Genomic DNA, 15063 nt, shown 5'->3' with positions numbered 1-15063 from the left:
GGCTCGCGGGCTCCAGAGTGCAGGCTCAGTAGTTGTGGCACACGGGCTTAGTTGCTCCGCGGCATGTGGGATCTTCCCGGACCAGGGCTCAAACCCGTGTCCCCTGCATTGGCAGGCAGATTCTTAACCACTGCCACCACCAGGGAAGTCTGGGTTTGGTTCTTATAGTAGTGGGGTCCCCCTTCTTTCAGTAGACCCCAACTTCAGGACACTGAAGTCAGTAAATTAGCTGCTCCCGCCAATGAGTGCAGGCTGACTTCTCAGTAGTCACACTCCCCCACCAGGGTTTCAGATGCCCCGCCCCTCATGTTCCATCCACCAAAGGAGGCAGTGCACCTGGGTGCTGAAGTATAGGTTTTGTAGCCAGACAACTGGGTTCAAACCCTGGCTCTGGTTCTTCCTTGCTGTGTGACCACCAGCAATTTGCTTAACCTCTCTGGGTCTTCATTCTCTTTTTGTTAAAATGGGAACAATAACAGTAACCATCTCATAGGCTGAGAGTAACAAATGGAAGTACACAAAGAAGGTCCCTAGCATATAATAATAGCAAAATATATGCTAGTTACACTGAATTAAATAGAAGAATGAAAAACGATAAGGGAAAATGTCTGGCTTTTTTTTTTTTTTTACCATCTTCATTGGAGTATAATTGCTTTACAATGGTGTGTTAGTTTCTGCTGTATAACAAAGTGAATCAGCTATATGTATACATATAGCCCCATATCCCCTCCCTCTTGCGTCTCCCTCCCACCCTCCCTATCCCACCCCTCTAGGTGGTCACAAAGCACCGGGCTGATCTCCCTGTGCTATGAGGCTGCTTCCCACTAGCCATCTATTTTACATTTGGTAGTGTATATATGTCCATGCCACGCTCTCACTTCGTCCCAGCTTACCCTTCCCACTCCCTGCGTCCTCAAGTCCATTCTCTACACCTGCATCTTTATTCCTGTCCTGCCCCTAGGTTCTTCAGAACCATTTTTTTTCTAGATTCCATATATATGTGTTAGCATATGGTATTTGTTTTTCTCTTTCTGACTTACTTCACCCCGTATGACAGTCTCTAGGTGCATCCACCTCACTACAAATAACTCAATTTCGCTTCTTTTTATGGCTGAGTAATATTCCATGGCTTTCTTTTCAGAGTAAAGGATTTTCAAAAAGACATTGTGTGTATATGCGATATGCATGTATATATTTATATACATGTGTATGTGCATATATGTGTATATATATGTATGTATGTTATCTATCAAGAGAGAGGGGAGAGTCTAACTCTTCTGGAATAGACCTAACTATGGGAGCAAGCTTAAAATTGGGAGTCAGGCTCTGTTTCCATTACTGATTTTTGGTGGGACTTTCTAGAAGCCTGTTTGGTTATTTTATTGATTAGCTTAGTTTATTGAAAATCCTGCTTTATTTAGTAACACTGAAAAAAAAATTTTTTTTTTTTTTTACAGTATAACAGGCATCTGGTTTATTTATTTATTTATTTATTTTTTACATCTTTATTGGAGTGTGATTGCTTTACAATGGTGTGTTAGTTTCTGCTTTACGACAAAGTGAATCAGCTATACATATACGTATGTTCCCAGGTCTCTTCCCTCCTGCGTCTCCCTCCCTCCCACCCTCCCTATCCCACCCCAGTAACACTGAAATTAAGATCCAGTCAGCTATACCTTCACACTGAAGCTCTTTTAACCTTTATACCCTGCCTCCTGCCAGATAAATAGGTTCTTTCTCTGTGTTTTCACAGCATTTACACTTAACTCTACTGCAGCACTGTTGTTGGGTACTATGTTGATTTTACTTGCCTTTCTAAGTGTCTCTTATTAGACTCTGTGCTCCCTGAGGTCAGGCAGGGCTACAAATGCGTCTCTGGGTTCTCCGTGGTTTGCACCTGGCAACCCATCTATAAATTCTTGTTGAACTGAATCAAGTTTTATCTGACCATCTGATGGGGTATTTTAACAAAACCCCTGTGACTACTGGGTGAAACGAGAGCCTTAAGAAAGATTTACTTTGAAAAGTTGCACGAAAACTGGCTTTAAAAAAAAAAAAAATTAAATTCTCCTCTGAAAGCTCCATGGGGAAATTTACTACCGAAAGAAAACTTCCTTATGAATCCTTCTGAAAAATCATGAGTCAACTCTTAATTTATCTTTTGTATAAAGTCTTATAAACAAAAAAAAAATGAGCCAAGGCAGCTGGAGTCTAGTGTATAGGTCATGGGATTAACAACCAAAAGGTAAGGGTCCTAATCCTGATACTTTATGATGCTGAACCATTTGTGGAAGGAACAGGGATGTAAATGAACTAGTCTGTTGAACTCCCATTCTTGTTACTAAGCAGCTGGCTAGTTTTAGGCAGTTCAGCTCTCCAGGTCTCATTGTCCTTATCTCCGTAAGAGTGGTTTGGACCCAAAGATACCTTAAGGGGCATTCCACCTTAGCCTACTGTGGTCTACAGAGCAAGCCAGGAGGGTCACCTCTGGGTTTGTGCTACAAAGACGCCTGTGTGGTGTCCGCGGGGGGAGGGGTTATCAGAAAGTGAAGGTAACATCCCTTTTAACAAACCAGTGATTGCTTTCAAACTAAACTTTCCACATATGCAACCGAATTATTCTTTTGCAAAGAGTTTTCACTTTTTCCATATATATATATATATACGTATATATATACATCTTCATATAAATATCTTTAATATATATAAAATTTTCATTTTGAAATAATTTCAGATTTATGGAAAAATTTCAAACAATGGTACAAAGATTCCTGCATATCCTTCACCCAGATTCCATAAATGTTACATACACTTGTGTTCTCTCTCTGTATATAAATATATATTTTTTCTGAAGCATTGAGTTAAGTTATAAACAAACAGGTGGCTCCCTTACCTCGAAATATTTCCAAGTGTTTCTGCTATAAACAAGGCCATTCTTTTTCAGAACCACAGTACAGTTATCACAAACAGAAAATTAACATTGATACAACCAAATATATCTAATTTACAGGTCTTATTCAAATTCGCCAATTGTTACACTAACAGTCTTTATAGCCAAAGGAAAAAAGACTTTTTCTACATACTTAATAAAGAAGCTTCAAGGGCTTCCTTGGTGGCGCAGTGGTTAAGAATTCGCCTGCCAATGCAGGGCACACGGGTTCAAGCCCTGGTCCGGGAAGATCTCACATGCCGCAGAGCAAGTAAGCAGGTGTGCCACAACTACTGAATCTGCGCTCTAGAGCCCGCGAGCCACAACTACTGAGCCCGCGTGCCACAACTACTGAAGCCCGCGCGCCTAGAGCCTGTGCTCCGCGATAAGAGAGGCCACTGAAATGAGAAGCCCGCGCACCGCAACCAAGAGTAGCCCCCACTCGCCACAACTAGATAAAGCCTGCACACAGCAACAAAGACACAATGCAGCCAAAAATAAAAATAAATAAAATAAATAAATTTTAAAAAAAAGAACCTGCAAAATGAGTGGGCATAACTTCTGTAACTTTAAAAATAATAAAAGGAAGAGAAAAGTTAGGCCAATACTGCCTCCCAAGAGATTAAAAGGAAAGGTGGCTTTTGTAAATTGCTACAGCCAGCATGGGGAACCATCTCCATGACTCTGTCCTTGGAGGTCAAATCCCTGGGCTGATGTTCAGGAGGTCTGTGCCGCCCTCCAAGGTCAAAGAGGCCAGCAGCCCGGACCAGGCTCCCAGTCCCACAAATAAGGATCAGAACCTGGGCTCCTGGAGCCATGCCAGCTCTTCTAGGACCGCAAACATGGTTAACCCCTAAAAGGATGCCATCGAGAGACGCTCAACAGGGAAACAAAGTAATTATGGTTTCTACCTTTACCTCCAAGATGGGTGTCTTCATATTGAGAAGTTCTGAGTTCTCAGGAGGCAATGTTGCATGTGGAGCTGGTCAGCCCTGGGTTTGAATCCCAGCTCTCACAACTACTAGCCGTGTGCCTGCGGGCTGATCCCTCCCGCTCTCTGAGTTTGTCTACTCCTCTGTATAATGGGGTTGCTTCTGAGGATTAACCAGAGTAACATAGGACGCGAAATTTTAGGCACTTTTACATCTTTCTATCCAGTTGTTGTGCTGCCTGCAAAACACCTGTAACTATCCCAGATTTGGAGGATAAATATGTGATGACTTATTGATAGTTTATGATATCAGCTGCCTAGTGCACTCTTAACTACGAGAGGGCCCAGGGCTGGAGTGGGCTGTAATAAAACAGACATCTTCCAGAGCAGCTGAAATCAATACACAATGAGTGGTCAATACATCTGCAGACCTGGGGGGGTGGGGTACCTACTGCATGAATTAAAGTGCTACGTCCAGAGAAAGCAAAGGCCAGTTTAACACCCAAACTGCAGCTGTTAATGTGGGCTCTAGCTGCTTCTCAGGCGGGCAACTGAAAGGCAGCCCTGTGTTTATTTCACAATGATCCATGAATGTGCCAAGCAATGCTGGGTGGGTCATTCACTCATATTTTCATGCAACGACTATTTATCAAGCAACGACTGTAGTGCTAGGTAATCTCTGGTCAACGTCAAAGTTAGGGTGTCTGTCATATTCCCATTATCCATTATCTAGGCAGCCTGAAGTCAGGGTCCCATGGGCCCTTGGGTTTGCACTGACAGTATCAAGAACAGAGGAATTTAACACCGTTCTGTAATCATTCTGTGTGAGTCCGGCCACCACCCTTGGGTTCTAAGCAATGACCAAGCGTGGTGTCCTGGCAAACAGGATGGAGTCCAGCTTCCATCTCCCAGAGCCGTGGCTTCCATGTCCAACTTTTCTTTCTATCTACGAGCTGCACAGTGAAAAGTGGAGATGGTGATCATTTTGCCCTAAGAAGCAGATGCTTAAGACACATTGGTTCTTGCTGGTTCATCTCCAGCTTAAGGATGAGATTTCTGGGATTTTAGAGGCAACACTCTAATGATCAATTTCACAGGAGAGTCCACGTCTGTAACTCCACGGAAGATTGCTCATGGAAATGTGAAGCGATTGCCTATTTCAGACACACGTACCTAAAATTCCAACCAGTTAAATAAGACTGATGTGGAGCAAAACAACAGCCTTCCATAGCCACATTAGAAGCTAATCATTTCAGAAAATGTTGCCATAATTCATTTATGGAAACAGCCAGACTATTCCCCAAACAAGTGATAAAGGGAATGGACTCACAGTCATAGCACGGAAATGAAGCCTCAGGCTAATACTTTCTAAACTTAAACTGAACTCTGGAGGCACCCTAGCATAAATCTGCCTTGCAGATTATTCTGCCTCACATATTTTTATCTATTGCAAATAAAGTTGAATTCAGAATATTGCTTCAGTCATTACACCTCGTTTCCATTTACTGGGGAATCAGGACAACCATCTGTGAATTCTGTTTAACCAAAAGATAGGCGAAAAGATTCTCCTAAGGACATTAGATTCACTAGCTCGTCTGAGTCAGCAGCAGCCCAGGAGCCCTCACCCGGCTGTTGCCTGGCTATTCTTCAGGAATAGACTTCCATCCTGAGCGTCCACTGCGGCTGTTATAGTATGCACAACGTCACACAGCAATAATGATTTTTATAAAATCCTTCAGCACTCAGAACTACACATGGCCTTTCTTTCTTTTGAAAACCTCAATTTTGTCATCTTAGACAAAAATGGCCAAATCTCTGCCACTCGGGGTGTTAATATATATTTATACATCTGACTGTTCAGGTGAACATGCTTCTGTATTAATAAGTAGTTCAGTTTATTAGTATTATTTATAGCAGCTAAACAATTTATTGAGTGGTTACAACTTGCCATGTAGTCTCCTGATTCCTTTATGATTTTTTTTCCTGTTTTTCAGACAAGAGGACCACAGGAGTAAAGTGACTCGCTTCGGATCACACAGGTCTTAAGTGGCAGAGCTGGGATCAAAAGCTCTGTCTGACCGTTTCAGAAACCCACAAATGTAACCATTAGGCTGACTGCATTTCAGACCCTGGGCTAAATACAAGAGAGACAAAGAGAGGCGTATCCAAGCAGATAGCAGAGACCAAGCTCTGGGTGTGCAGGTCTCTCTGAAAGAGAAGCATGCCAATGAAGCTAAGGGCGAATGTGGCAGGAAGGGAAACTGGATCTCATTATTAATACCTATGTCAAGCCACGATGACGCCATGTACAACAGAAAGTAGGCAACTGGGAACGGCTTGTGGAGGGCAATCAGAAGCTGAAATCCACCAGTGTGATGCACTAAGTGGTACCCATCTGTAACAACGGTAGAATAGCATGGCCTCCAAAATGAGGGGAGTTGTTGCATTGGTATGTAGGTTGTTGGTGTACCTGCCAGTAGATGTGCAGTATCTCAATGGCTGGCTCGATCATAATGACCCCTTGTATTTCTGGGAACTTCACCGACTTTGAAAAAGCCCCATGTAGGGAAGTGATCATTTTGGAACCCTGGGTTGTGTTCATTGAGAGGCTGATGAGAGCCAGAGGAAGAATTACCAACCTCCCTGCTAATCTGGCTCCTAGTACCATACATTAAGCCAACTAGTAAAAATCATTATGAAGTTTTTGCTGAAAGGGCAAGTGCAGAAAAACATGTTTCTAAACAGAATAACAGTCTTTGCCATTTTTTTCCAACTTGCATACCATCTGGAAATTCTGATTTTTTTTTTCAAAGGGTAGGAAAGAAATGTGCTCCAGGCACAAATAAATGTTTACAGCTGAGTTATAAACCGAGAATGGTGGGGCTTAAAACAGACATGCCGGCAGTGATGGAACTCAAGCTGCAGTGAGACAAATAATGCTGCAAGGAGCTGGCCAGCTCATTTTTGCACATTGGCCCTTTGGAACGGGAAGTCCTGCTTCCTACTGACCTCATCAAGCACATGGTTGAGAAGAAGTCTTCATCAGGGTTTGTCCCAATTCTTAGAGGGTAAAGGAAAGAGATGAAGTGATAGGATTGTCTACCTTCACATTCCGAAAGCAGCCTTCGCCTTTGGAAAATACCTCATAAGAAGCACCTCCTCATAAGAAGTGGCAGCCTGTGGAGGCTTGTTAAATGGACCGACCGAGAGGCGTTATGATGATGTCAGGAAAAACAACAAATATTCACGGATCCCTTATTGAGTACCTGATATCGCACACCATATTCTATAAGTGACATCTCATTATGGGGGACAGCAAGCTTATGAGGGGGTACCATTTTACAGATGATGGCTCAGAGGCCGAGGGAGGGCAAATGGCCTGTTTACATCCACACAGCTCCTTAGTGATGGAGCTGGTGTTTGCATCCAGTCAGACCAACCGCAGAGCCCTGTAGTATAGAGCATCTGTCAATGAGAAGTTATCCGAGAATATATTATACCCAACATTATGTCAAGAAGGAAAAACTGATATATTGGAGTTTTGTCTTTCTCCCTAGTCTCCGACAACTTGTAGTTACAGACAAGTCCAAGGAAAGTAGAAATGGGTTTGTACGTGATTAAGACTAGTCAGCCAACTTTTCCTGTAAAGGGCCAGACAGTAAATATTTCAGGCTTTGGGGACCACCTAGGCTCAGTTGCACCTACTCAACTCCATTGCCAGAGTGCAAAAGCAGCCAGGGACAATGAATGAACGTGGCTGTGTTCCAATAAATCTTTATTTGCAAAAACAGGTGGCTGGCCAGATGATTTGGTCCATGAGATGCAGTTTGCTGACCCCAGATATAGAGGACACCTTGAATGTAAAATGAGTGTAGGTTTTGAGAGTGACCCATGAAATTCTACTTGGGAGTTTATTCTTTCTTAAGATCAGTGCACAAATTGGCTACATACGACGTGCCCTTTAAAAGTTCTTGTATATTTTGCCTCTGGACCTAGCCAATCAAACTGGATTCCCTTATGCTCTCTGACCAGGTCAGAACACTGTACTGAATCTTCGTTCTCAAGGCTTATCTAATCCCAGATCTATAGAAAAAGTGTTCCGTGCTCTTGTAATGAAGACGTATGAGTTCGTTCCTTTTAACATAGAAATAGACTTGAGATGGTGAGTGATTCTGGCAGTCTGTGGGCTCCCCTTCCTTGATGTGAAATCCAACGACCAAATCAACCACGTTAAGTTTTAATTGAAAGACAGAATGGAGAAAAAATAAACCGTGAACAACAACAAATGGAAAAGGGAAGACAAAGCCCAAAGAACATATATTCTCCCAACCAATTAATCAAGTGCTTTGTTTCTACTAACATATCAGAGTGTGTAGGCTGCCCTTGTCTATTAGACTCCTTTCCAAATCTGAGCAGTGTAAACACTCCTAAAGACCGGGTAATGAAATCTCTATCGATGTGCCATCTTAGATGGGACTCACATGCCTGTGTTTTGCTTACATTTTAATTTGCTTCTGCTGGATACTTACCTAGTAATTGCTTAATAAGATTAACCTCCCTGGCAATGTGTGGTGTATCTTGATTAAAACATTATCGGAGTGAAGGATTATCGTACAGCACAAAAAAATGGAGAGGGTGGTATTTAATTAATTTATTGCCAATATATCTTGATTGTCTCTTTGAAACACTGGAAAAGTAGTCGATTGGAATTGATCCAGGTTATCTAAATGTATAGATTTGGATTGTGCAGAGGAGGTAGGTCACTGGGTAAAGAAATTCAAACGTAGGATCACCGCCTTTAAAAAGAGTTAGGTGGGTATAACACACCATTGTAAAGCAATTATACTCCAATAAAGATGTTTAAAAAAAAAAAGAGGCGGGTGTGTGAAAACACTAACCTTTCTAGTCATTTTTAAAAGCAAACTTCACAACAACTTAAGGAGAGATCTGATCTCTTCGGTCGCAGGAAGAGTACTGTTTTGGCGTTCAGAAAGAAGACGTTCTGAGTTCTATTTCAACTTGAAGCAATTTCAGATGCTCAGACTTTATCATAAAAGTCCTCTTGACAAAATTCACTGCACAATGACTTGGTAACCTCTTTTCTGGCTCAGAACTCATTTGGAAAATATTCTGCTATGTGTGATGTTATACAACTCACACAGTATTTTCAAAAAGCAGGTGGCCTCTGAGGGGAAAAGTTCTGGCCCTTCCAAAGACACCATGGAAAATGTTTCTTTGTTCATGCAGAGACATCATACTCTTAGTTAGGACCTGTTCTTTTCTGGGAATCTTCTGTCCTGCCGGCGTGGGAGGCTCCAGTGGGGTTGGAAATGAAGCTTAATCACAAATGGGAGGAAAGGCCGACCTTCACTTGTGGAAGTTAATGCCTATCAGTGATTCCCTTTTGGGAAGAACGCTATTTAAAAAGTGTTTGTGCGAATTCCCTGGCGGTCCAGTGGTTAGGACTCTGGTCTCTCACTGCCGAGGGCTCGGGTTCAATCCCTGGTCGGGGAGCTAAGATCCCACAAGCTGCAAGGAGCGGCCCCCAAAAATTGTTTTTTAGTTAAAAAAAAAAAAAGTGTTTGTATGTAATCTCAGTATGTATATGCACATAAAATACATCCCTGTGCAAAAAAAAATGCATATTCACATTTCAAATGTGTATTCTGCACTCTTTTCAAAAAATGGAGTGTTGATTTGCAGATTAAAGGACATCTGTGGATCAAACATAACAGAGACCCTCAAAAGCAGTGTTTCTCACAGAGCAGCACCACGGACATTTTGGATGGGACACTTCCTCATCGTAGGAGGCTCTCCTGTGCATCGTAGGCTGTTTAACTGTATCTCAGCTTCTCCCTACTAGATGCTGGTTGCACCTCTTCTAAATGTGACAATCAAAAAAGTCTTCAGACCTTGCCAGATGTGCCCCTAGGGGGCAAAAACACCCCAGCTGAGAACCACTGCACTGCAGTAAAGGCAACTGAAGTTACATTTACAGGTGGTGTCAAGCCCTGGAGATGCGCAGACTGCAAATCTGAGGCCAGCAAATCTGGCTCCTGGCTTTTGGGTCAGTTAAGGTAAAATATATTTTTCATTTTCAGGTCTAGTTTTAGTCACTTGATAATGGAAAGCATATAATTTCATCCGCAGATAAAACTTTTTCATGCTTGCTTAAAGGTAATTTAGTGTTATGATTAGGATAGATGAGGAGAACGACTCTTAAAGCCTCGATCAAAAGACGACAAAGTCACACTTGAAGCATTAGGACAGCTCCGGAGAGGCTAATTTAAGCAACATTAGCACCTCAGAGCTGATTAATGTACACCTCTATGGCAAGATGATTCTGGAATATCCTCTGCGGAAAATGCCTGATCTAGGAAAAACCCAACAGCTCCCTTAAAGATGCACACGGCACAGACCTGAGTTCAGGTTTGTACCTGCCTACTTGTTGGATTTGGGGTAAATTTCTAAAACATCCTGGGCCCCAGTTTCTCCAAGATAATTTTTCTCCCTTTAGGGTTACTGAAGTTACACAACGTTAAATCTGGCACATGATAGGTGCCCAATAAATGTTTCCCTTACCATTGCTGAAATATCCCTGTGGGGTATTTTAAGAAATGTCGGGTGAACTGCCTAGTGTGCTAAGAGGCAGAGTGAAAAATTCTGTGTTTGGAGAACCCTTCTGTGCAGTCTCTTCTGTTTGTGATTTCCATCCTGAATCAAGCATCCTCCCCTACCCTGCATGCCAGCCTGCCTAATGGTGCCATTGGCTGCGTTGGTTGTCTCTTAATTGCCCCACGTCCCCACTTCCCCATGGTTCTGTTTTTTCTCCTCTTTCTTAGCACCTTGTTAGCACCTATTTTTTTCTCTTTTCTTCCTGCAAAAGTACTGTTGCCTGATTGCTTCAGTAAACATTTCTATTGTCCCCTTCACTGTTTTGCCAAGGGAAGCTTTGTTCCCGAGTTGTCAAAACTCCTTTCTCTTCTCCCCCGAAGCGGAACAGCTCCGGGCCTTTCTCTTTCATGCCTTGCCAGGTGGTGCTTCCTCCCTGGGGAAGCTGCATCTCTCCCCTGGGGAGAGGGCTCTAGTCTACTGGCCCGTGCCGCCTGCTGCTCTCAGCTTTCCCCATCAGGCAGGACTTTCTCCTGCTGCTCCCCAGGCCTTGAGATGCTTTCAAGTAGCTCCAGACCCTGCCGGTCGCTGCAGATAGCGTAGGGGTGCACATGGCTCTGAGCGGGCACCGCGCCAGCTCCGAGTGGCTCCAGCTCACAGACAGGAACGGCAGACACCTTTGAACGGGGGTACCTAGGAAATGCAGGGCTTTTTTTTCTCCCCTTTTCCTCCCTTTTGCATACCTTACAAGATTCGGATTAGAAAACCTGAACCAGGTGGCGAGAGCTCTGAATTTTCCTGTGGCCTCAAGAGGGCGAGCTGCGGCTGTAACCTCACCTTTGCCTCCAGATGGCGCTGTTGTCACATCATCGTTTCCTGGTAAGCCGGTCCTTATCCCATTGTTAAAGGTGTGTCCATCTGCCGGCTGGAGTTGCCAATTGAGTCCGAGCAGATGCATGGCTGCGGGAGAGACAAAGTAATGAAAACATGAAGAGAGAATTCAGCAATGCAGATGTCAAGGGGGAGGGCCAGGTGCCTTTTCCAAACGACTGCCTTTGAAGGAAGCTGCAGTTCAACACTGGCTTGCCCCAGGCCTCAGGGATTAGCTAAATACAGAAGGCAAGTAGATCTGGGTAGTTGGGTTTCCTCTTCCAGTGGAAAGGAAACAACAGCCTCAGGGGGAGAGCATCCCCAGTGGCAGGCGGAGGAGGGAGGGGAAAACAAAGCCCGGACCTTCCAAATGGTGCCACCATAAAGGGGAAAGTGCCCCTCTGGAATCACTGTAAAGGGCACTCTCCATCCCTCCCAGCCTTTCCTGCACTCAAGACAGAGCTGTTCATAGACTGGTGGTCCAGGGGCATTGAAAAGAATAGTTTCCCCCAAACTGCTCCCAATCTAAATCTGTTTCAAATCAAGGCTCCCCCAGCAGGGCCAGCCTGCTGGTCTGGTTCAGACGAGACTATACCTGTGCTGAAACACCAATGCAGCCTCCAGTATCCGCAGTAGTACTGGCCCACGGTAAAGCCCACCTCCCTGTTTCAAAGTTGAAAAAGATTTTCCCCCTCCAGCCCTCTTCCTGACAAGTGAACATCTTTTCGGCCTATGGTGGAAAAAGCTTGGGGGTAGTGATGGAATGGAGTCCTTTTCTGGAAATAGTACTGCGGTGATTCACTGTCTCTCTCCCTCTCACCTGCCCTATCTCTACCCTTCCCCACAGTCCAAGATGAGACACAGAGTTCTGAAGCACTGCCTCTTCTTTGCTAAGCAAACAAGCACGCCTACGAAACTCTCATTTTACTCCCATACAACCTCCAACCTCCAGACACCAAACTTCCTTCTGGCGGTCCTTGTCACTCTGTTGGTGCCAACTCCCCACGTCCCGGTTAGCTGAGCTAAGCCAATATCCCCGTATGTCTGATGGCTCTTGGTGAGTTGTTCTTCCTGTGTGGAGCGAAAGGCAAGTTCCACACACCTGCATTCTTTCAAAGTCCATATCTAAGAAATGCTTCCTTTGTGAAAAAATAAGGACTTCCTTCCCCTGCATATTTCTCAGCCAGGCAATAACCACCACATGTCTGTCTGGCATTTCAACCAGACACAGGTTGATGCCTTTGCTACGTTTCCAGCACTGCAGGAGGGAAAGGGCTGTTGACAGGGAAAGGTTCCTAGTATGAGGCGGGGATGGGAAAAACAATTAACCACAGGAAACGCAATTAACAATGCTTAGGAAATTGTTCACACAGCAATTAATTCTGCTTGCTTACCACCACCTAAAGTCAGGCTGCATTCTTTTAAGGTTAAAAACCTATCTTCAAACCTTACAGCTCAGATTGATGGCCGTGGATGAAGGTGGCAAGGTGTCCCTGCGTGTACATCTGCTTTTCTCTTACACACATCCCCACCTCAGAACCAAGTTTTCTTTCTCTACATTACTCCGAAGTGCAAGGCCCACTACTGCAACTCTTCGAGATGGTACATGCTAATAAGAATAAGTGACATTTACTGTACACTTTCTGTCTGGGTAACACCTAATTTTCTCCTGCAGTTTATCTGTTCTATGTAGGTCACTTGGTTGAAGAGGCCAGATTCGATTGCCTCAAATAATGACATATTTTCACTGTACAGAGGTTAGGACATGAGAACTAATCGTGGCAGCTTCAAGATAACGATAGCTTCTGATTTGTAATTACCAGGTGAAGGGAGCCGAGGAATTAGCTATTTTTAAAAGATTTCCAAAAAAACATACTATTGGGTTATCGGCGCTTGCCTCGAGCCAGCTTGCTGCTGCACTGGAGATGCGGTTCTTTCAAGGAGGGTCTCTGTGTTTTAACAGAGACACAGATAGATACTGCAGATCCAGCTGGGGCCCAGACCTTACAAAGCTTTGAGTTTTCATATCTAGAAAAGGAAGCGATGGGTCCATCAGGCAAAGATGACAACCTCCCCAGCGCCCCATCAATATGAAAACTCTTGTCAAAACTGCCCCCCTTTCCTGGTACTCAATCTTGTCATTCCAAGGTGCAGAACATACTGCAACCATCAGCTTTGGGAGATCAGAGAGTAAGCAATATCCCAATCTTACTGGATATACCGAGGGCGTCCACGAAACGGTGGTCTCCGTTTGCAAAGACGCCTGCCCCCCCCCCCCCCCCCGCCATAACCCCGGTTACTGGCTCTTCTTGGAGCACAAACACCATCACCTGGAAATAAACCCCATCAATGGACACCCTACCTCCCCCGCCAAAGATCATCATATGGGCCCAGGGAGGAAAAGTATAGGAACGGAGATTCCTGCAAAGCCAGAGTTAGAAACTTGATTGAGGAATATGATGTGTGTGGCTGAGCAGAACAGCAGAGAGTGCTTCCGAGTCCTGTGTGCTCAGGGCAGTGCTAGGAGGTCTGGGGCAGCCCCTGCCCAGGGCCCCACAGTGCTGTTATATCTTGCAGCACTACTATCAGTCCTCAGCAGGTCCCAGTCTGGCCCTCTCCTGACCAGAAATCCAGTTCTGTTTATCTGTTTTGTGAGAGGTGTGACCCAGACCCTGAGGACGTAACCAAAGTTCCCACAGCTAGCTGAGCGTTACAACCCCTCTGTTTTCAACAGGCATGTCAAGAACGAGAAGATTCTCGTTTACAGAGCTGGCTCAGGTCATTATAACCTGCAGAGGAGAAAGCCTGAGTTCTACAGGGACAAATACTTCCCTTCCTTTATTCTTGGCAGCTGAGACCTACTGAAAGCTCGGTGATTGATGAGGGTCCAAACTCTCTCTCCACCCACCCTCCTTCCTTCAAAGGGGAAAGAAAATCTGTTCTCTTAAAAGCTGGCATGGACACCAATAAGGAAAACAAACAAGTGCCAGAGAAGCAACAGCTAAATCAAGTTTTTCCACCTTGTTCCAACTGCCTGTCCCCTAACCCAGGCCCTCTCCAACCTGATCCCATTTCTCTTTCCTTACTCCCCTTCTCACCATTGCCTTCGTCTCCTGGGTTCTCACTCTAAAAGCTGCACCAAGGTCACTGCCTTCTCAACGCTTCCTGGATGATGCACCCTCATCCAAGCTTGGATCTTCCTATGCAGAAAGGAAGACGTGTCGGGAATTGCTTAAGCTCCAGGATCTTCTCGTTGAATGTAGTTTGGGCTGCAGCCATCATAAGCACAGCTCCTAGAGCTGGCTGAAAGCTTGTGAGTGAGGCCCAGCAGTTGCCAATAACATGAGAGTCTGAAGAGCTGGTGGGAGACCTCCAAGTTGCCAACCTCTCTGAGATGTCAGAACCTGCCATCAGCCACCTGAGAGAATGTGAGTAATGAAGACAAATTCAACTGAGGTTCATGTGTTCTCAAATGCAGTTCCTACAATGTGGAGAATCACTTCCAGCTAGGCCTCTCCAATAAGAACTTCATTTCTACTTCACTTTGCTAAGTTTGGGTGAGAAGGTATAGATTTTTTTTTTTTTTTTTGCGGTACGTGGGCCTCTCACTGTTGTGGCCTCTCCCGCTGTGGAGCACAAGCTCAGGACGCGCAGGCTCAGTGGCCATGGCTCATGGGACCAGCCGCTCTGCGGCACGGGGGATCTTCCTTAACCGGGCACA

The 15063-nt window shown here is 44.6% G+C and overlaps 1 protein-coding gene across 1 annotated transcript in view; it reads right to left on the bottom strand.

Annotated features, from left to right (window-relative positions):
* Positions 1–15063, bottom strand: part of TENM2 (teneurin transmembrane protein 2) — a 1025435-nt gene that overhangs the window by 235137 nt on the left and 775235 nt on the right. The window contains exon 6 of the mRNA XM_007447833.1: positions 11310–11432. Within this exon, the coding sequence (XP_007447895.1) occupies positions 11310–11432 (123 nt within the window). The remainder of the gene's footprint in view (positions 1–11309; positions 11433–15063) is intronic.

This window comes from Lipotes vexillifer, unplaced genomic scaffold, assembly GCF_000442215.2.
Source record: "Lipotes vexillifer unplaced genomic scaffold, Lipotes_vexillifer_v1.1 scaffold370, whole genome shotgun sequence".
NCBI classification, from domain to species: domain Eukaryota; kingdom Metazoa; phylum Chordata; class Mammalia; order Artiodactyla; family Lipotidae; genus Lipotes; species Lipotes vexillifer.
The sequence above is the reverse complement of the archived record's forward strand: the minus strand, read 5'-3'. Positions and strand labels throughout refer to the sequence as shown.